This window comes from Chaetodon auriga, chromosome 15, assembly GCF_051107435.1.
Source record: "Chaetodon auriga isolate fChaAug3 chromosome 15, fChaAug3.hap1, whole genome shotgun sequence".
NCBI classification, from domain to species: domain Eukaryota; kingdom Metazoa; phylum Chordata; class Actinopteri; order Chaetodontiformes; family Chaetodontidae; genus Chaetodon; species Chaetodon auriga.
Window position 1 is genome coordinate 2,336,326 of NC_135088.1, and position 21,972 is coordinate 2,358,297.

At 45.6% G+C, this 21,972-nt stretch overlaps 3 protein-coding genes across 8 annotated transcripts in view; 2 read left to right on the forward strand and 1 right to left on the reverse strand.

Moving 5' to 3' along the window:
- Positions 1–322: 322 nt before the first annotated feature.
- LOC143332459 (rho GTPase-activating protein 22-like) lies at positions 323–4,686 on the forward strand. Its single transcript, XM_076749926.1, has 9 exons — positions 323–374; positions 806–919; positions 1,100–1,307; positions 1,399–1,531; positions 1,809–1,882; positions 2,030–2,151; positions 2,488–2,722; positions 2,869–3,879; positions 4,446–4,686. The coding sequence occupies exons 1-9, from the start codon at positions 323–325 to the stop codon at positions 4,684–4,686; spliced, it is 2,190 nt and encodes a 729-aa protein (XP_076606041.1).
- A 2,023-nt stretch (positions 4,687–6,709) lies between these two features.
- On the reverse strand, positions 6,710–16,502 carry LOC143332692 (putative monooxygenase p33MONOX). Of its 4 annotated transcripts, none has more exons than XM_076750426.1 (9): positions 16,363–16,502; positions 14,643–14,772; positions 14,374–14,439; positions 12,834–13,009; positions 12,629–12,740; positions 12,312–12,439; positions 11,003–11,106; positions 10,718–10,890; positions 6,710–9,151 (listed from the first exon to the last, which is right to left on the reverse strand). In XM_076750426.1, the coding sequence occupies exons 3-9, from the start codon at positions 14,396–14,398 to the stop codon at positions 8,940–8,942; spliced, it is 930 nt and encodes a 309-aa protein (XP_076606541.1). In that variant the 5' UTR covers positions 14,399–14,439; positions 14,643–14,772; positions 16,363–16,502; the 3' UTR covers positions 6,710–8,939. The 4 variants fall into 4 exon arrangements, with proteins under 4 accessions (XP_076606541.1, XP_076606538.1, XP_076606542.1 ...); XM_076750423.1 differs by having other exon boundaries at positions 6,710–9,154; XM_076750427.1 differs by lacking the exon at positions 14,643–14,772 and having other exon boundaries at positions 16,363–16,499.
- Positions 16,503–17,587: 1,085 nt separating this feature from the next.
- pof1b (POF1B actin binding protein) overlaps positions 17,588–21,972 on the forward strand; it is a 28,456-nt gene continuing 24,071 nt past the window's right edge. For all 3 annotated transcript variants that reach the window (XM_076751297.1, XM_076751298.1, XM_076751295.1), the window contains exon 1: positions 17,588–18,149. In XM_076751297.1, coding sequence (XP_076607412.1) covers positions 17,814–18,149 — 336 coding nt within the window. In that variant the 5' untranslated portion in view covers positions 17,588–17,813. The remainder of the gene's footprint in view (positions 18,150–21,972) is intronic.

Genomic DNA, 21,972 nt, shown 5'->3' on the forward strand with positions numbered 1-21,972 from the left:
TCCCTGTAAACTCTATCCACCACTTGAACTAATTCTTTCAGCTGAAATATCCAGGAAGCTGTATTTATGGGTCCATGTGCACCAAGAAAGTGGCTTTTTTAAGGTTTCCCCCCCAGGAGCATATCTTTATGGCCATACATCTACCAGGATGTTAAAGACCAAGAGCTTGACTGATGCATGACAGTGATTTCTGTGCACTGCTGCTGTCTCACCTTCTAGATTTTCACAACTGCGGAAAAAATCCACCCTCACATCCTTGTGTGTAATTTGCATTTAGCATCTACAACCATTAGCGTAGCAACCGGAGCAGGAGTGCTGCAGCATGGGACTCAGCTGCTTCAAGTCCTGGAAACATGACAGCACAGGCCACAAAGGTGAGACACACACACACACACACACACACACACACACACACACACACACACACACACACACCATCAACATATTATTTGTTAATCCCTCCAGAACTGCTTGTGTGTGTCGCCCTTAAGTGACATCTGCTAAATGCTGACTCTGGTCTTCAGGCTTCTATCTGAGGTGACATTGTGTGTGTACATTCACGTATGTGTGTCCGTGTGTGTTTCATGTGACTTTGAGGAGGACAGACAGTGAGGCATGATGGGACATGGGGGAGAAGAGAGGAAAGTGTATTAATGAGTCCATGTATTGTATAGAGATGGGGTCGGGGAGAGAATACTTGAAGTATACGACAGTAGTATTCAGTCATTGTAACGTCAGCAATGATCTTGGTAATAAAAGCTTGAGACTCGACTTTACCAGCCCCCTGAAAACACCATGTTTGTAGGTAACAGAGACGTGTTGGCCAGCCCAGGCTCGTATTTCTTCCTATCTAACAGCGCCGGTCAGGGTGACGAGTGGCTGAAGAGCCTCAACAAAGGAGTCTGGATCCCTTTCACAGGTGCGCACATAAAGACGCTTTCTCTACAAGATGCGTCCAAGTGACACAAGCATCCTGACGTATGCTAATGTTGCTCTGTGTCTGTTTTAAGTAGGAAACAGTTTGATGGAAAGTCAGCCATAACAACATTATTGATAACATGTCACAGTTGTGTCTCAGTCAAACCTTCATCCCTTGCAGGGGTCTTCGGTCAGCGTCTGGAGGAGACGGTGCTGTATGAGCGACGTTATGGGGTGCGTTTGGTTCCTCTGGTGGTGGAGCAGTGTGTGACCTTCATCCGGGAGCGGGGCCTGCATGAGGTGGGCTTGTTTCGCCAGTCAGGACAGGCCAGTCTGGTGAAAGAACTGCAGGAGGCTTTTGATGCAGGGGAGAGACCGTCCTTCGACAGGTACAGTCGCTCTCCTTTCCACCTGTTCTGGTTTCTGATCATAGGTTCTTTAAAGGGTTAAAAGCTAGCTTGCTGTGTGTTTTGCCTGCAGCAGCACAGACGTCCACACGGTGGCGTCACTGCTGAAGCTCTACCTCAGACAGCTGCCGGAGCCTCTGGTTCCGTACAGTCGCTACCAGGAATTCCTGCTGTGTGCTCAGAAGCTGTCAAGCGATCGCGCACTGGTAACTGCAGTTCTGTTCACTACAAGTCAAACAAGTCGTTCACTAAAGGAGCAGTGTGTAGGATTAGTGGTGAGCGAAGGGTGGTTTGTCAAAAGATTGCTCTTTGTCACCTGAAATGGTAAAAATTAAAATCACTTCAGTGTGTCGGCATCGATATTAGAGGAAAAAACATTGTCTTCCTTCTTAACTTGTCTTTGCTTTTGTCCTTCATTTCCTTCTTCATTCTTGACTTCCATCCCTACATCCTCTTATTCTTCCTCCCTTCTTCCTCCATCAGGGTTTGGGGGAGTTGAGAAATCTTCTTTGTGAGTTGCCAGTTACAAACTTCAACCTACTCAGGTTTATCTGCCAGTAAGAGCCCTCCTGCCTCGTTGTTGTTGTTGTTTAAATTGTTAAACTTAATTGAGACTGAGGAAGAAATCGTGAATTTTTATGGATATTAATCAAAGCTTCAGATCAATTAACCGTGTGTGTGTGTGTGTGTGTGTGTGTGTGCAGGTTTCTGAATGAGGTCCAGAGTTACTCCAGCAGTAACAAGATGAGCAGCCAGAACTTGGCCACTGTGTTCGGGCCAAATATCCTCCGAGCCAAAGCTGAAGACCCACAAAGCATCATGGGAGGTAAAGCAGATAAACTGGCCCACAGAGACATATGAATGATTGATTATTGAAAGATGCTGAACTCACATAAAACATGTGTGCTTATGAGCTCCACAGGTCACAAGTGAAATTTGAGTGCATTAAGCAATATTTTGACAAAATCATGAATGTTTGGATCAAAGAGCGTTGGATGGCAAGCACAAAGTGGATACTTTCACAATGAAGCTGGATCCATTTAACCACAGAAACTTAGCCCCAGAAACCCATGGGTAGTATTAAATAACACTGTTAATGTATCACAAGAACCTGAGAGAATTAAAAGGGTTCTGCCTGGATATCTTAATCTATGTGTCCCAGGTGCAGCACTGGTCCAGGTGCTCATGTTGGAGCTGATCAGAGAGCACGAGTCTCTGTTCGTCAAAGTCCCTCCGTCCATCTCCGCCCGTCCACCAGGAGGTTCGCGTGCATCACCGAGTGCTTTGAGGCAGCCTCATCTCCACCCGTCACCCTGCCTCCGCCAGCTGTCTCTGCCTCTCATCGCTGAGCGCTCCAGAGAGCCAGGCCAGCCTGCCGCAGATGCTCAGAAGACCAGGTACAACACACCTGCTCTAACAAATCTTCACCATACAAACATCTCACAGGCACAGGTGCCCATAAACTTCATCTTCTGTGCTCACCACTTCTTCATTCATTCATCCTCAGTGCCCACCCTAACCTGTCTTTTGTTGCTTTCTGTAGCTGTCTTTACGCTGCGGTTGCCAAGTCAGACTTGTCGTCTGGCCAGAAAAGACTTCTCGGCCATCGCTACACCTCCTCCCACCCAGAGAACTGCTTTTACCCCTTGCCTTCCACCAGTCAGCCTGTTCAGCACCACTCTGGCGAAACCAACATAAATTATCACCAGAACCACACTGGCCACAGACCATCTCCTGGAGATATTCAAGCCTCTACAACCAGCCTCCAGCTACAAGACTCACTGCCAGACAGCTCCAACCCCAGAGCGATGCTCATGGGCTGGGCAAACGCCTGGACAGGCCCAGGAGCAGCAGGCGCTGATTTCTGGACCTCTGGTACTGCAGAAGAAGAGGTTGCAGTGCCAGAGATAGCCAGTGGGGGCAGCAGTGAGGCTCAGGAGGACAGCACACCTTCTGCCTATGACAACCTGAACAGAGTGTCTCAACATCAGAGGATGGAGGATGTGACTGGTGGACACCTTGAATCCAACGATCCAGGAGGCCACATTGGAACTTGTGAAGAGGAGGCAGAGATAGAGGAGGCAGGACAGACAAGAGACTCCTCCTCTTCATGGTCTTCCTGTGAGGTTCTACCATTGGATGAGAGCGGTGATGTTGTGGGTGGAGTTAGTCCTGACGTGTCACCAAAGAGACCTAAAAGGTCACTTTCATGTCAAGTAGCAAAAGAGGAAACCGGCCAAAATGACGAACGTGAAGACAACAACAATGACAATGATGATGATGATGATGATCAAGATGATTATGAGGATGGCCATGATGACGATGATGATGATGATGATGACGATATCCACCACCCTAACTCCCCAGCCTCAGGGTCCCTACTCAGTGACAGCTTTCTGAGTACAGGCAGCTCTGAGGTATTCCTTCCCTCTGGTCCTCCAGACCTCCAGGGGCCTGAGCCTCAGTCACAGCCCGGCGACGCTCACTCACTCCTGGTTGAGCTGCGGCAGCAGATGGCCCAGCAGAAGGCTGAGTATCAGACCAGGATACTGAGGTGAGATACCAGCACGAGGAGGAAGGTAGCATCCTTTCATCATCCAAACATTATTCATCCACATCCAGTACTTAAGTGTTGAGTATTAAAATCCTTGTTTTGTAGAAGATCTGTCCTTTAAAACTAACTGGGTGTGTTTCTATTTCCAGCCAGAAATGTGGGTTTTCCTTTTGTGCATGCGTCTCTACTCCAGCCTTGGAAACCATTGGCTGGGTCTTACACAGACCTAACCGAATGTGTTTCATCAGGATATTGTCTTATTTGTAATCGTAGTGGTACACTAATGTGCATGGAAATGTAGTCAATAGTTTTGAAATGAGATTGTTAAACAAACAAAAAAACCTTTGTTAAGCTGCACCAGGTACTGACACTGACATTAACAGCCTCAATCAATACAAACAAAACAAAGAGAACATAAAAACATGCTGAACTTGGAAAACATCAATAAATACTTAAAGGAGCCTTAATTTAAACTGATGTTTCACATGTGTGAAATTCTAATGAGCTTTGCTGTATAAGCCTGTGTATGTACTATGTGGTCCACAGTATGTGTGTGTTTGCTGCAGGTTGGAGCGCTGCAATGACGTCCTCAGGCGTCAGGTTGCGGTACTCCGGGTCAGTCTGGAGCAGCAGAGGCGCAGCCAAAGTGTCGCCGAGGTCAAGATCCGCAACATGGAGCGAGCCAAAGCTGACGCCGACCTCCGAAACAGCACGCTGCAGAGAGAGATGGACCTGTTCTTCCAGATGTATGGAGAGTTCAGAAGAAGAGGGGGGGCTGAGGGAGAAAGAGGAGGAGGGACACTCTGAAGAGGAACAGAAAGAGAAAGATGGAGGAAACCTTCAAAGTGGATGGATATGTCAGAGGACGACGGGGACGGAGGGCTTGTTGTGCAGAGCCTGCAGAGCAGATGATCTCGACCGGAGATCCAGCTCCTCTGAGCAGACCCTGAAGGCATCATGTTATCGTCTGATCCATAAGACAATCAGTGAAATAAAACAGCTGTGTGTCAGTTCCCCTCAGGCTCCGTTGGTCAAGTTCACAGTTAAGGCTTCACCTGTCTTCACCTGTGCAGTAAATGTCTGGACTTCCCCATCAAGGGCTTATTGGAGCAGCTGATGAACGCTCTCAGTGTCTTCCTGCTTCCTGCAAACCAGTCACCAAACTGCGTCTTTCCAGGAAGCCTGAGTTTGGGTACCAATCAACATAAACCTGTGTGCCCTTTGAGAAACCAAACTCCATTCTGAACTATTCCTGAACAACAAAGATCAGGTACTGGAAACTAAGAGCTTGTCCAGGCGATAAGACTTCCAGAAGTGTTGTTCACGCTTTAGACCTTCTGTCATGTTGATATGGGGGCTCAAAACCCACACAACTGATCTCAGATGAGGTTTACAAGATTATTCCAGTTGGAGAGAACGGCGACTGGAGTGCATGATGCCAGAACTCCAGCTCAGTCCGTCCATTTCTAGGTAACACAGGGACTGCCAGTGCTGGTCTTTGAAGCCATTTTCCATTATTTTGGAGTATTTGCTGCCTCCCTCCTTCCCCACCCCTAATTTCCTGACAATCCTATTGGGTAATAATCAGGCTGTCTAAGATTTGTCTCCAAGATTTGTCAGCAGCAACAATGATAGAATCAAATATGTTGAATGTTGAAAGTTATGTATCCTGCGTTAGGCTTCAGATATGACAGACAGGTGATGTTTTTGAGTTTCTACCATCCGAATGGAAGTGACAACCTCTCAAGTCCCTCGTGTGAAATTCAGTCAGGATGTTTGAAAGATTTGCCTGAAGGTTTGAGAAGTGCGAACACTAATCTTTTTACATATTTACCAACTGCAATATACAGACGTCTCATTCTCTGCAAGTGATCCACAGATTCCTAATTGTACTGTCAGCTAATGTAAGATGGAGCACAGGGAAAAACTTGAATCTGAACGTCCACGTTTCCTTGTTTTTGCACAGCTCAGGACCAAAGTCACTGAGAATTCTGACTGTGACCTGAATGCAGCATCATGACCTGTTGTCTTTGCTATGAAAGATTAAGGAACTTGTTAGAAATAAAAAAAAGTATGAATCAAATGGTGTTATGGAGCAAACATTGGCGATCACACTGTTTTTTTTGTTTTTTTTTTACTATAATAATAATACTACTGACTGGATGCTTTACTAAACGACTCGTTTTTTCAGGAACTGGACTGATTTACAGAGCAGGGACTGAAACACAACCAAGATAAACATGTTTTTGTGTTCACAGTTTGTGTGCCAGGCATCACAGAGACCGAACAATAAAGACACCAGAAGTCCTGCTCACTCTGCGTGAAGATGCTTCTCCAATAAATCACTCTGCTCTCGACTCCACCTGAAACACACTCAGATAATTTAATCCAAGAATCCTTTCTGTGCAGGTGTGCAGTGGGGCTGGTTGACTGTAAAATCACAGATTATTTGATTTAGTGGTAATCGCTGGGGTCTGATGGATTACTCAGGATGAGAAATATAATCGGACTGATTACAGTTTTGTTCATCCAAATTGTGTTGAAACGTGGCTGCTCAGGATTTGGAGGACGGGAGCTGCAGGAAGCTGCTCTCAGACTGCAACAGGCCACAAGAGATTCCCTTCATTATGGAAGCAGATTCCTTTAAGATAATCCTGATTTTTTTCTTTAGTCCTACTTGCTTGTTGAAGTGACTCAACACACTGCTGTTGCTGAATGGTGAACTGTTGCCCTCTAGTGGCTGAAATAACTTGCTGCAGACACACAGAGGACATTTAAATGTGGACAATACTGTGTGTGTGTTTCACGGTAAAATGATGAAGCCTGCCTCTTATTTTTCTCATGAGAATATTTAACATTTATTCTCAAATTCCAAACTGTGGCAACGAAACAGAAACAGTACAGAGACTGTATAAGACTCTTAACATCAACTGGAAAAAAAATAAACAGAAACATACTGAAAATCAGTCAGTCTGCACTATGGAGTCACATGACCACACAGAGGAGATTGGGATGTGATACTTGAGTCAGGGGGAGATTTAAAGGGAACAGCGTCACACTGTCAGCACAGAGCACTTGTGAACACACACCAGGAAACAAGCTACGACGGAGCAGAAACAGTCATATTCAGTTAATAGATACAGCTGCTGACGGCCGACTGTGTTTTCCTTCAGGATCGTCTGACTGACACCACCAGAGTTACAGGACACACATGACAAACTCCTCCGCTGCTGTGTCACGTTATGCATGGGATGTATGACCAGCAAACAGAAGCGTTTCCATTGAGTAATGAAAGTGCAATAATAATAATAACAATACCACAAACAGCCAGGTGCTACATTTCAGCTCACAGATGAGCTGTAGCGCTCACGGAGAGCTTCGAGGCTGCGCACACACGTCATCGTGCAGAAACCTTGTATGAAACGACTTTTACTGGCAGTCAGCTAGCACTGCAGACATGAGACAAACTGACTGCAGGTCACTGTACTTCACTCATCTTCTGATCCTGTAAGGAAACATGTTTGCTCAGGTCTGCACGACGCGTCTGCGCGCTGTGACGGCTGCACTCATCTTTAAAGGCCAAAAGCAAAAGTGAGTCTTGTTGTGAGCGACACGAGGTTTCTGCAGGATGTGGCCTGCGTGCACAGCAGCTGTCTGTTCAGTCACACACACGCACGCACGCACGCACGCACAGAAAGTGGAATCCTTCATATTTGACCTTTCACCGTTTTTAACAGGAACAAAATGTGTTGCTACAGTAGCAGATAAAAAAAATCATCATCTATACATTAAAACATAAAAAAAAAGCGTACACAAAAACACAGAAGTGGAACGTTTCAATGAGCAGGAGCCTGCCGAATTTCCCAAATTTCCTGAGACAAAAATTCTACAATTATTTACGGATTTCTTTTTTTTTTGTTCTGTTGGTTTAACTCGTATTAAACTACACTTAAAGGAATTGATTCGACATATTGTTCCCACCCTGCTTGGTGAAATGCCCCTTTAAGAAGAAGAAGAAGGTTTTTAGACAGACAGGATGTGAAGACTTTCAACACTGAAGCATGAATTTGTACCCTGGATGACAGATGATGGAGCTCGTCTCTGCGATGGGGATAAAGTGCACGTACAGGGGATCATCTTAAACCAGGACCACCATCATCTTCACCTTCAGCTGGACCGAGTTCTCAAGATCAGTCAGGATCTGGACTCAAGGGTTGATTCATGCTTGTTCGACTTGAGCCCACGTTCATGTCAGCAAGCTGCAGCTCGATGTGACAGTTAAACAGATGAGGGACAACAGGCGAGCGACACAGTGAAGCTTCAAAGCAGCACAGATGGAAAATGGTCTTTTTTTTTTTATCCAGAATGGTCTGATGGTGATGGTGGTGGACAGAACAGTGGTTATCTGGTGTTAAAGGTCCCATGAAATGGCTCGTTGATTACATGTTTTAACATGTTTTTAACTTCAAGACTGTAAAATGGACGCTGGTAATAGCTGCTCTCCTCCAAAACTGAGGAGGAAGACAAGAAGGAGGAAATGTCACCATGAAGGCCCCTCAGCAGTTAAATGGATGAACATCATTGATAATGCTGCAAACTGGCAAACCTATGCATTTGCTGCTAGGAACAGTTAGCTTACAGTTTAGCAAGATTAGCTAATCCACTTCATTTGCAGGGAAATCTTAAAGTTAGCACACATGAGACATCAGCACCTCATTAGACGGGAAAACTACGGCAATTATGGAGGGTCAAAGGAAGCAGGAAGGTGGACTGTAAGTCGTCTGTTCTCTCCTCAAAAAACATTTGTCTAACTCGGGCTTTGTTTACCAGCTAAGCGAAGTTTTGAATGATGTACAAAACAACAAAAATGGAATAAAACAGAAACGTCATCCCGGGTTCAAGATGCTAACAGCTAAGAAATGCTAACAGATGAAGCTACTGAAGATGAAAGGACTTGGAAATGAATGAAAAGAAGTTGTGTGACAGCATGTGGGAGCAGCTTTCACTTCATGGGACCTTCAGGATCTGCGTGACGGGCAGCTTCCGCGCCGCCTGTCCTCTCAGAAGCCGGACGGCGTCAGGATGTTCATGTCTCTGGGTTTGAGCTTGTGCGGTCGCGCGCCCTGACGTCGACCCTCCACTGTGGGGATCTCCATTTTGGGAGGGGCCACCGCCTGAGCAGCGGGGTTGTCTGCCAGCCGCGTGGCCTGCGACTTCATTACCTCCATGGGGGTCGGCTTCTGGGCGCCGCGGTACGCCTGCAGCGCAAAGCCTGCTGGGAAAGAGAAAAGAAGATAAGTCCAGAGATCATAAGCTCCTCCTGAGGATCTCTACTAAACCCGTGAGCTTGGTGCACAGGCTCAGGGAACGAATGAGAACGAGTGACGCAGATGGTGTGTTTGGGTTTTGCAGGAAAACAGAGCACTGCTGGTGGAGGCCTGGTGGAGGTCAACGTTGGATTTTTGGACACAGTTTAAACATCTGTGTGTGTGTGTGTGTGTGTGTGTGTGTGTGTGTGTGTGTGTGTGTGTGCGTGTGTGTGTGCGTGCGCAGTGACCCAGACATCAGTGAGGACGCCTGAGGTTTTTCATCACTGGGTTATCACAGGAGCTGGAACGCAGCCAACAGAAAAGGAAAAGTAAAGAACAGCTCATACATGTTGTAGCTGTTAAAAACTAAACTGAACTTACTGAGATGAGACGTTTGAGTCCGTCTCTCGTGTTTCCTTCTATGTCTGTTTATTCTCATTTACTGAAGCTTCCTGTCCTGTTCTGTTCTCATCCAACAGTGTTTGCTCGTCTTTGATTGAAGATTATTTTTGTAACTATGAAGCATTTTGTAACCCTGGTTATAAACAGCGTCAGTGAAGTTTTACTTATTCACTCCATCTTGTTTCTATTTTCTCACTTAAAAGTTTCTTTAACAGTTATTTTGAATACATTTTAAGATTATGTCAACATTCCCGCAGTACTTTAACACCACTTCAACATGCGTTTGCATGTGAGAAGAACTGAAGAGAACTGAAGTGACACCTTCATATTTAGGTTGAGGGCAGCAGTTATCACTTATTAATGCTTGTTCAAACAAGCAAACATTAACCTGCAAATCTATTTTTTGCATTCTAGTTATAAAAGGCTTCCTGCTGAGGAAGTTAGTCTGTCATGTTACTGCAGCCTTTCTTCTAAATATCAATATCTATGAATTTATGCATTTTGATGCAGATAAAAAACAGCTCCACAGGTTATTGTAAAGTCTAGAGAGCTTCTTCTTCTTCTTCTTGACTGTTTTCGCTCCTCAAACTAAACTGAAAACAAACGTGTATTACTTCTTACCTAAAGTCATCCTGGGAAAAGATTCGTAGTTTCCAAACAGACCGAAACGTCCCACATGGGAGCATCTAAAGCAGCTGCCAGCGGTCTGAATTTCAACTTGTCCGATCTGATTTTTATGTCACAGCAGTGCAAAGAAACACGTAACAAACAGAAAAAAGTCAACAAAGCTTACAGACTCGCAGGGCAGTGAGCTCTTTTGGTTAGTGTTTACTGTCAGTCTGAAGGTCATTTGTTTGCCATTAACCCAAATCCTGGAGATGTAACATCTGCTTATATGGGACAAAACCCACCATTCACCAAGGTTCTGTTTACGCCTGAACATGCAGAAGAAGTCTTTAAAGCAGGCTTCGCTGGGATTTATCAGAGCTTTACTGAAGACTTCCCATCTCCACTTTGTTTTGATGCAGAGGGACGCTGGCGGACAACCAATAACCAAAGCCCTTCATCGTCTGAGAGAATCACAGTGTTTCATTCTGTTTCCATTCAAGCACTTTAACGCTGTTTACCCGCAGTGTCTGATCCCAGGTCAGAGGTCGACTTATGGACGAGCGGCCGCGGCCCAAACACGCCCCACCGTTCCACCACGCCTCCGACTCCTCCCGCTGCTGTGTCTCCTATGTCCACGCTGCTGTTGGAGGAGCTGATGCTGATCTCCGAGCTTGTGCTGCCGAACCAGGTCCTACAGGGACCCACAAACATGAGCAGGTTGGAGATTTGTCGATGTTTATCCCATTCTGTGGTCAGGATGGATGGTGGATGCTCAGTGTGTGTGTGTGTGTGTGTGTGTGTACCTGCGTTGTTGTTTCGGGGAGCTGTGGGGTGTGTTGGACGGAGTGGACTGGGCGGAGGAGCTCTGCCGGTCCTCTCTGGACTCCATGCTCTGGATCTGCAGTTTCTGAAAAGCAACGACGAAGCAGGCTGAAGTAAAATCTGAGATGTACAGGAGGAAGATTTAACTTTGATAGGTGATAATATGTTGTGAAAATATGAGATATTGACATAAAAGCAAACCAACAAATACAAATTTCAGGTTCAAGGTTCAACCAATCACAACAAGTGACGTCAGAAAGCAACAGCTTTGACAAAGTCCAAAAAACATGTTTTTCAGACCCAGTTCGGACTAAACTGAGAAAACTTTCTTTAAATACATCCTTACTTTCTGTAAGAATACCCAGTTATAAAGAGTCTTGTGGAAATTAGTGAAAATTAGTGATTAATAACAGTTACTAGTTACTTCTGTCAAAAGTAAATGAATGATTTTATCAATAACTGCATATGAAATTAGTTAGTTGGTAAGCAAAGTAACCTTTTAGCACAGTGTGGAACATGACAAATGTCATTATCAATACAGCCATTGCAGTACTACAACTTCCGACCACCAGAGGGCAGCAATGACCGGCAGTCCTACCAGTAAAGCTTGGTTTAGGCTTCTGCGTCGCGGCGACGCCGTACCTACGCCGTCGACGCAGACCCCTACGCGGACCCTACGCCGTAGCCTGACAATGACCTCCAAAAAATCCTGACTACGCGTCGCGTCGACGCGTAGTGACGTGAACGTCGAGGACTGTGATTGGTCCGTTCAGAACGTAATTTTCGGTTCAGTCGCAGCCCTATGGTCGCAGCACAACAACACCGCCATTTTCAAAGTTTCTGTGGTGAGAGCTACAAGAAAAACTGGACCAAGCCGAAGAAAGAATTATCGAGGAGGTACGCAAGTACGACCACCTCTACAACTCCTCTTCGCGGCAGCAAGAGCCCCCCAAAACCATACAAAGACACAGCCGCACCCCCCTAGCGGCTTGGCGGTGAATTGCGGAGCAACGCGTTCCCTCGACGCAGAACTACGAATGCTCAGTGACGGCGTAGGGTGTACGCCGTAGGTACGGCGTCGCCGCGACGCCGAAGCCTAAACCAAGCTTAAGACTTCTGTTTGGTCTTTGTCAGACAGCAGGATTTTGTAGACGACGCTCCACGCTGCCCCAGCTTTGTTACAGTAGGTCATAAATACTGTGCGATGCCATCGAAAGCAGTGGACTTACAGTGACGTGTATGTTGGCTGTGCTGTACGTGCGTGTGTGGTGCGCTCAGCGTGTATCTCACATGCAGGGATTCGGGGATGCGGTGGTGGTGTCTCGTCTCCTCGGCGGTGAGGCCTTTGTGGGGCGTGTAGCTGGCGTTGCTCAGCCCCACCCGCTGCTCAAACTTGTACACACTATCCTGAGTCTGCTCTGAGAGGCGGAGGAAGAAATACTGTTAATACGTGTGGAAATCGAACTTTTAACATCAAACATTCAAACCCTGTACCCACAGACGGTGGCTTTAAAAGGTCTTTAAGAGTTGTGGGTCCCCTCAATGACGCACAGTGTTGACAGTCCACCGTTCTGTGGAAGCACTAATACATGTATAACATGACGTACTGGTGATGAGAGAATTCATGATGACAGAGGAGGCCTTGGCTTTCACTACAGTCGGTGACCTGGAGGGGGCGCTGTCCGGCACTGAGTGAGTCACAGCACTGCTCTCGTCCTCCTGGTGAACAAACACACCAGCATCATAATAGTCATCATCACACTGCAGCCACTCGAGAAGGAGAACGTGTGTGTTGCCGATGCCCCGTCTCACCTCGGCCAGGTGTGTGAACTTCCTCTCCGGTATGATTGGTCGCTTCCACAGGTTGTTGATGCTGATGTCATGGGGGGGCGTGGACATGGGGGCCTCCAGGTTATCGTCGTAGCTGAGGGCTCGTCGGGTCATCCCGACGGGGAGCTTCATGCCGCCCATCCCAGAACCCTCTATGGCTGCGGACACAGAGGACAAAGACGACTTACGAGAGAAGGAGCAGAGTGACGACTTTTTAAAGGCAGTAATTCATCAAACTACGTGTGGAAATATCTTCAGTGAACATGCTGCCATAAGTACTCGATGTGTATTAATCCGCTGCCAAAAATAGTCCCCAACAAATGAACCATTTACTTCACTTTGAGCGACAGCTGCTAAAAACAGCTCAGCTGCTGAAAAATTCTGTATTTTTGAGACACTTTTAGGATCTTCAGGAGGAGCGAATGATCTCTGGACTGAAGGACACAGATAAGACGCCGTAGGGAAGACAGAAAGGATTCAGACAAATGAGACAAATCAGGAAAATCTGAAACACTGCAGCCTTCTGCTTCAACATGTGTCTGGAGTAAATCCATAGAAATGTTCGTCACCCTACAGAGACTTCATATTTGCAAATTGAGGTTGTTCACTCATGGATACTGGGAGGGACGTCCATTAACTGGCTCACCAGTAAACATATTCACATGCAAACTATCCGTTTTTGGAGTATTTCTTTTCAGAGTTTGTGCATGTAAACATGTTTAGAACTGGCTTAATTAGCAAAACTGAGAAGAAAATGGGAAAATAAGTTGATATCTCAGTCTTGGAACATGTTATATTAGTAGGTTCATAGTTTTTTTTACTGCCTTTTGGTTTGCTGTTGTGAAATAGCAGCGACTGCTGGAAGCTCTAATTTCATGCAGCATTCCTGTAACCATGGGACGAGTTTAGGAATTCATATTAGAGCCAGCAGTTACAGACTTCCCCAATCAGCTCCAACAACCTGCGTAATCCCGTTCTACCTGTGATGTAACTGTATTTTCTCTGTCCGCCTCCAAGCCACAGATGAAAACATGATGCTGCCTTCAAGTTCAAGCTCACACAAAACATACTGGAGGTTGATGCAAAAATCAGCTGAAATGAGGCCTGATTTTGAGGACAGAAAATTCACGACAGGGCCAAAAATATGTGGACAACTGGACATTACATTACTAACATGTCATTCCTAATCCAATCACAACAGCCTCCACTCCTCTGGTTTCGGGCCTTCCACAAGATTTTGGAGCCTGGCTGCAGGGATTTGCTCCCATTCAGCCACAAGACCATTAGTGAAGTCGGACACCGATGTTGGGTGATAAGATCTGCCTCACAGTCAGCGTTTCGAATTCAATCCACAGTTGTCAGTGGGAAAATCACTTGTTTGTGAAGCTTTGCAGCAGAGGGCATTGTCGCATTGAAACAGGAAAAGCCACAGAGTCAGCAGCACACTATTGTCCAAAATCTCATTGTATTATAGCCCAAACCATGAAAAACCAAAACGACTTGTGCTGCAAGACGTGCTCACCTGGTAAGTCCCCCGGGCCAGACATGATTTCAGTGAGACAGTGAACAAGAGCAACGAGGACAGGGCCTGGAGAGAGAGACAGACACAGGCTTCAGCATTATTACATCTGCAAAGAGGTAATCAAGAGAAAACGACAGCACAAAAGAGCCTCTGCTACACATTTTATCCTGCAGGTTTTCCCATAAATATCTACACGCCTCAGATTACAGCATTGATGCAGGAGAGATGCAAACACAGTAAAAGAAGACAGAGGGTGAACACGCTCCGACCTTCCCGCCGTGCTGCTGTGATGTGGACCGGCTGATGAAATAGCAGCAACAATGGTTACACTGGTCTGTCTGAGAGACACAAAACCCTCTGGCAATGCATTGTGGGTAAGCAGTCAGGCCAGGGGAGGAACTAGGGGGAGAGCAGAGGTCAAAGGTCAATTGTATGACAATCTCAATGAGCTTCACTCTTCTGATGTTTTGTCCTTCCTTCATTATATTTCTCAGTATATTGGAAATATACTATTTATTTGGGATATTTGTCCAAAAATAAAGAACTATAGAGGGTCTGTGAAACCCATTTCCCCCCATTTGTCAGAACAAAATATCTTTTTCCAAACTGCATTTTTTTTCTTCAAAATTTACCCTTTTATTTTGGAAATTTTTCCAAATATCTATTTTATAAAGAGAAAAAAATGGAACTTTATTGATCCCACAGTGGGGAAATGATGTTGTTACAGACAGCAAGAATAGCAATAAAAAAGGAGACGTAGAAAAAAAACAAATGCACAATAAAATGGAATAAAAACTATTAACTTTTCATAAATGTACATTCTGTCCAAACAGTGGATAAAAATCCAGCTGCCTTCAGACGGATGGCTCAGTTCCTCTGTGGAAACATAGCGGACATGTATCACAAAGGGATCTTCGCCTCTCTTGTGACTGCAGGATTATTCCAGAGGATGATGGCAGACAGGCTGGATTACATAACTGCTGCTGCAGCAGCGGAGGCGCTGCATCACTGCCAAAGAGCAGAGGTTCACTTCAGCATCAAGGCTTTCATTTTGGTTTGAGGGGTTATTTTCAAGCCTCGCACGTCCACACTGGGCTCACTGCCAGTTAAATGATGAACATAATTACATGCTACACGCCTTTTCCGACGGTTTCAGCAAGCTTGTATACATCTAGTCCTTTGCTCAAATTTCACATTTTCACTCTGCATTCAGGAATAAAAGATTGCAAACACAATCAATCTAACAAATATGAAAGGATATGTGGACAGATGAGGTCAGTATTTAAGACATGACAGTTTTTAGCTGCTTGGCAACGGTGAACTGAACAAGCTACCACTTAAAACACGTTAAATATGTTGTTTACCTAGTTAGTCTAAATAATAATTAAGTACAATCGCATGACTGTTATAAAATTGATTTTAAAATGTAAACGTAACATTCTGCCTGCGACAAAGGCCACAATCTCGTCCTCGCAAAACTCCATTCAGACATTCGGCATTTTAAGGTGTTATGAGGTCAGACTAACAGGTGCATTTATCTGTGATACCTCTGACATTCACATGATATCATGATAGCTTCGGCAAATATCTGAATCACCCGAGGTCATTTATTTCCAAGCAGTTCTTACAGGTTAATCGTTAACGTGCGTGACGGTGATGGGAGAAACACAGAGGAGCCTGTTTTAAAACGTACTTTTTTATGAAACACTTGCTGCTTAATGCGCTTCAACTGATCCCGAATTAAAGATTGGCAGCGACAGCATTCGCAAAATGCCTGAAGTCGAATTTTAACATTAAAATACGTCAACCGACAACGTTGTGTTGTTAAATTATCTATTTTCTCAACGCAGTTTGGTAAGCTACAGGATGCCCCCATAAAAGGTAACGGAACTAGCCGGAGTTGAAGGACAACAAGATGCCAACGCGCCGGCGACTAAAAACGCAACGACACATTGTGTTGTCAGAGAAATCTGTTTTATTTTCTCTCACCGGAGGTAATGGCGGCTTCAGGTCGACGACTGACACATCGCTGACCCTCCACAAACGACTGGAGCGTACAGGAAACAACGGACTTCTTGGGGAGCAGCCATTATAGTGCCCGATAAATAAAAGACGCTTCCTCATTGAACGCTAGATTACGTTGGCTGTTCTCGCTACACATCGCGAGAGTAGACGACATGAAGCTCTATGTGTGTAGCCCGGTGTTTATGATTTTATTGTTTATCTGTTTTTATCTATTTATATTCATCATTCTTTTTCACATTTATTTCACATTGAACCCTTTGGCTCTCCAGAACAACAACAAAATTTCAAAAAAGATTTGCCGACGACGAATAGCAAATGAATTGTTGATAAATAAATAAGTCTTGTGTTAAATCTCATGTTAGAAGGCACTATGTCCAAGGCAAAAGTGGTTTTCCGTGTGATAAGCTGTACATCTTCCTGCCACTTAGCAGTGATGGAAATTAACATTTACTCAAGAACTGGAGTACTTAAGTACAATTTTGAGATACTTATTTCTTGAGTACTTCAGAATCAGAATCGGCTTAAGTCATGTGTACACAAGGAATTTGAGTCTAGTTTATTTTAAATGCTCAACTCTTACTTGTGGTATTGCTACTTGTACTTAAATAAAGATCTGATAACTTCTTCCACCACTGTCTCTTCGCATAAAATGCCTTAAACATTTTTATTGATGCACTGTTGGACATAATTAAACACCTACATGCAGTGAAAATCATATGTTTGGCTTTGAATGGATTTCTGTGATGCGGGCTGATCACACCTGTGCCCCGCAGCAGCTCACCTCTGTCTGTGGCTGTTTGTCTCCACCTAGCGGCTGCTGCAGACTCTTTACCTTTGCCTCACCTGCTGTGTTTTCTCCAGGTGTTCTTTCTGTGGGTTAAATCTTCGGGTCTGCTTTCCTCTGACAGCACTTTATCTTAAGATATCGTCACTTGCATTTGCTTTAAAGTGTCATCTTTCACCAGAGAGTTTGGGGAATGTGAGATGAGCACCTGGACTGACCACACAGACATCCCACAGAGACACGTGAACCAATCCACGTCTCAGCTTTTCAGCTTTGAACCTGCGGGCGCATCCTGGCGGAGGAGCCAGGTGGGACTTCCCGCAGCACTGGGCCCTCCCACCTGATGCACACAGCTGTATTTGCATAGAGGAGCAGAGCACCTCCCTCAGTTGTTTGGTGTTCCTCCCCGTGGTATGACTGCTCTAAACCGGCCTTTCCTCTCCAGTTTGTCCCGCCAAGGAGGAAGTTAAACCGGGGCGGCCGCTAAAAACGCTCACAGGAGAACAACCTGAGGAGAACCTCCGTGCTTTTATTCCGCAGAGACTTTCACAAACCAAACTTTTTCGGCGGCTCTACTCGTTTTTTACCGGTTTTGTTCGGGGTCTGAGCTGATCCGCTTCAATACATTAACATGTCTGTCCAGACGAGCCAGAAGACGTCGACGACCTATCGCACCGTGAAGGTGGCCTCTCCGGAGCCGGTGACCAACACGGTGACCAACACGGTGATCTCGGCCGGGTCGGTGTCCCCGATGCAGTACTCGGTGAACGGCTACGAGACGGTGCGGTACCTGGTCCCGATGCAGCAGGCCGTGCAGCAGCAGTCCTACGTCCTCATGCAGCAGCCTATGATGCAGCAGCCTATGATGCAGCAGATGGTGTCCCCGGTGTACCTGCCGACTCTGCGACACCTGAGCGTCAGCAGCCAGGAGTCCGACCTGATGTACCAGCAGCAGAACACGATGGAGGTGAGACCATGTTCAGCTTCCTCTCCTGTGAAAATGCTTCTTTAAACGTAAGGGGGGCTGGAGCAAAACTTTTTGGGGCCCCAAGCAGTATGCCCCCCCCCCCCCCCCATTAACATACAGACCTCAAGGGTCAGAGCTCATATTGTTTGGTCAGTGCAAGAGTTTAATAACTTGTAAAACAGTGATATTGAAAGGCAGCATCTGCAGGGAAGAAAGACCAACATAGGAGCTGCTTTATGTAACCAGTGCAGCCCATTATACACCTGCAGGCCACCTGGATTTCCTAAAATCCATCTTGCACCATCCTCACCAACAGTCAGCCACCTCTAAATCACCTCAGTTACTATTATGAATGAGTAAACATCTGTTTAATGTATGGATTTCCTACTTATGCAAAGTTAAAGCATAAAAATGTGCATAAACAGCTAAATACTCTAAAATGATGTGAAATAAATAAACAGACCTCTGCAGGTGTCATTTCATGCTGAGCTGTGCTGCAGCTATGATTAAAGGGAACAACAGGACGACGAGCTGTCAATGTAAATCTCCACAGATTTATTGTGTTATTTTAAGAAATGAATGAATTGCTTGTTCTTTGCCTCTGGGCTTCAGCTTTTTCATGTTTTATGTCCTAATGTGACCAGAGTCCAGTCCCTGAACCATCAGCTGTGCACACTGAACTAAACACATGAATCCTGATGGTTTATGCTCTGATTTCATGACCGACTTGTCGTTAAAGTCGGCATCTGTCTCAAACTGCACGTTGGCTGTTAAGCGCCTCACAAAGTTCATTAGTTTGTCAGAATGAGGTACGTCGCAGCTGTCAGAGGAGCACCAGCAGTGTGAGCGTGTTCCCACACAGCCACGATTTATTCATTCTGACACCGAGCTTTGAATTTTCACAGCTTGTGATCGGAGATGATCACTGTAGGTGAATGTGACAGAGTGTTGTGGGAGCGAGTGGAGGCCTTTCTGCAGAACAGACGAGGAGAACGTACAGTTAAAAATCAGGACGTTTTGAGAAGCCAGTCGCGCAGCAACAGGAACAGTAGTTTTCACCTTTTTACTGTTTTGATAAACTGGGTGTGGTTCACCCTTTCTTTCTTCAGATGTCAGGATTTGATGTTTTCTGTGTCATACATGATGTAACATCTGATCTCGGGCTGTGGGGAATGTTATCTTCTGACGTGTTATAGACAGATTTTTGTGATTCCTCGAGAAACCAAAGGGCAGATTAATGGTTAATGAAAATAATTGCTAGTTGCAGCCCCTGCGCCATCGCCTCGCTGCCAATAAAAGGCTACAAATGGCAGAAATGAAACGGCCGAAATGCGTCTGCTGTCTGCTGTCTGCAGCTGCGAAGCATCACGAGTCCAGATTCAGTCCGAAACCTCCTGATTCCAGCCAAACTTTGCTGCTTCTGTTTCTCTGGATAAATTGCGTGTGCGGCTGCTCGTGTAAACTCCAAACACTCGTGCAGTTAACTTATTTTGTTAGGTGGAGAAACGAGTTTTGAAAGGAAAGAAAGGCTGTTTGTTTTGCAGGGTTTTGGTGTTGTTGCTCAAACTAAGGAACCGTATCTGCACTGACATCAAACCCTTCGTGTCCATTAATAAGGTTTGGACGTGTCGCCCTCTTCCTCACATGGTCTGCTCACGCTCTCTGAGGGACTCTGAAACTCTTTGCCAGTCGACTGATGAATTAACAGCCTAATTGCTCCGTCCTGCAGATCAAGTCAAACTGAGCTGCAGGTCTTAGAGTTCGTCACCTGTTACCGTGCTGCCTCACAGCTCCGGTTTATCTGACTCTTTGCCCGCACTGATGACTTTTTGCCCGTCTGTTCCTGCACCTGCTGACATCCTGCCAGCGAACTCTTCCCTTCTCTGACGAATGATCACTTCCTGAATGCCGCGGCCTTCGCCCTTGGCGTGGTTTGCTCAAGGTCTGTGCTGTTGGCTGAAAACATTTGGATAATATCTTCCTCTTCCTCCGTCTCTTTGATAAAAATATTCTTTCCACCTCTTTCTTCAGCCCCTGCTTTCACTCGCTGTCTTTCGAGTGCAGCAGAATACGTGGGGGTTCGCTCTGCACCTTCCTCGTAGCTGCTTGGTGTTCTGATAATTTGCTGATTCGAGCTCATTCTGCTGTTTGAGTCACCACGCTCTGAGCTGAATTCTCATGGCGTGTTAGATAGGGCAGCGGCGCCACACCCGGTCTGATTCTCCTGATGCGGCACACCCTCACATTTGAAGACAAACACATTCTTCCACCTGGTTGGATCACCTGTGCTCAGTCAGGTTGCAGTCAGACAGCAGGCTTTCCTCGCGAAAGAATACTGCATTCTGATTGGCTGGAGGGTATCCTTTATTTCTATGTAATCTACAGTGCTGTATAAACCAAGATGTGTTGCTGCGGTCTGTTAACGGCTGTAAAATAAGAGCCATTAATTGCTTCAGTGTTGCTTCATGCAGTATTTTAAACATCTGCAGGTTTTGACATGTTGCTGTAAGTCATGGTGCTGAAGAGAGACACTGACTGACAGAGGATGAACTCTGAGAGCAGTTAATGGTTTATCAAACAAAACTCCAAACATTTCCTTATTCCAGTTTCTCTCGACATGTATCATACATCTGGCCTCATCTGAGTTTATTTGGACTATTTTTGGCTCTGATTCAATTTTCGCTCTTGCTAATGCCCTCAGAGTGATGAGCGCCAACATCCTGTTCACGCTGTCAGGAAGCAGTGCTGCTCTACAGTGTGCAAAATATGAACTAAACCTGCATGTGGCACATTTTTAAGGGCGAAGATAAGTTTTTTTATTTGCTGTGACAGTGACAGTTTTGTTGTTTGTCAGTGGTTTGAGCTTCTCAGTCAGATTCCGGTCTGTAATTTGGACAAAGGAGGGTCAGAGCACAGTCGACGTACTGAAAGCTGAGCTTTGGGCCGCACGCTGACACACGGTGCATCGTGCTGAGAGTCTGTGTGCTGTGACGATGTGATGAACAAACAGAACTCCAGAGACAGACTGTGAGCAGAGATCTGAGCGTTGGAGGCAGTGATGGGAACACTATCTGAGGTCATGTGGTGCTTAAAGGAAGAGTCAGAAACAAGCAGATCCCTTTTTAGGTCCGAGTCAAGTCTCGAGTCCATCGGAGAATATCTGAAGTCAAGTCTGAGTCAGTCAGAGCAAGTTTCAAGTCAAATCCTCGTTTTAGGACTGAAGTCTGAATCCAGTTCAGGTCTACAGAAAAGAAAAAGTTTTGTCAGTTCGCAGCTGAGTCTGCATTTTTCTCCTTTAACAAACGCGTCAGTCAGGTGGAGTCCTGGTTTGACGTCGCCGTGTCACCGTTGACTTGAGATCGGCATCCTTATCTTGCATCCTGCGCTTCGATAAGGACGCTCCCTTTGCGCTGCCTCTTGATTCAGAAGAGAGACATGTTTTTAAGACAGTTTCTGAACCTTCACTCCCTTTGCAGTAAATGACCACGTTTCTACCTCCACATGATGCGGTGCACTTCAGAAACAAATGCTCGTTCTCTTTTGATGCTTTTGACACAACAAAAATGTCCTTGAGGTGGTGTTGGACTTTGTTGGTCAGATAAATCTAACACTGTCGTATTTGTACTTGTAGATTGTGTTGTGTGTGTGTAAATGGAGTGTGTGTTAGTTGGCTAACTTCCCTGCCTCAGATTACCTCTCGAGAGACAAATAAAGTGTTTTACTTCAATGTAAGTGCACACAGGTCTAATCCGTTAATTGTACTAAGCAGCGATGACTTACAGGTTCAGCTGTGGCTGATTCAAGATGGAAGTAAGCTGGTTTA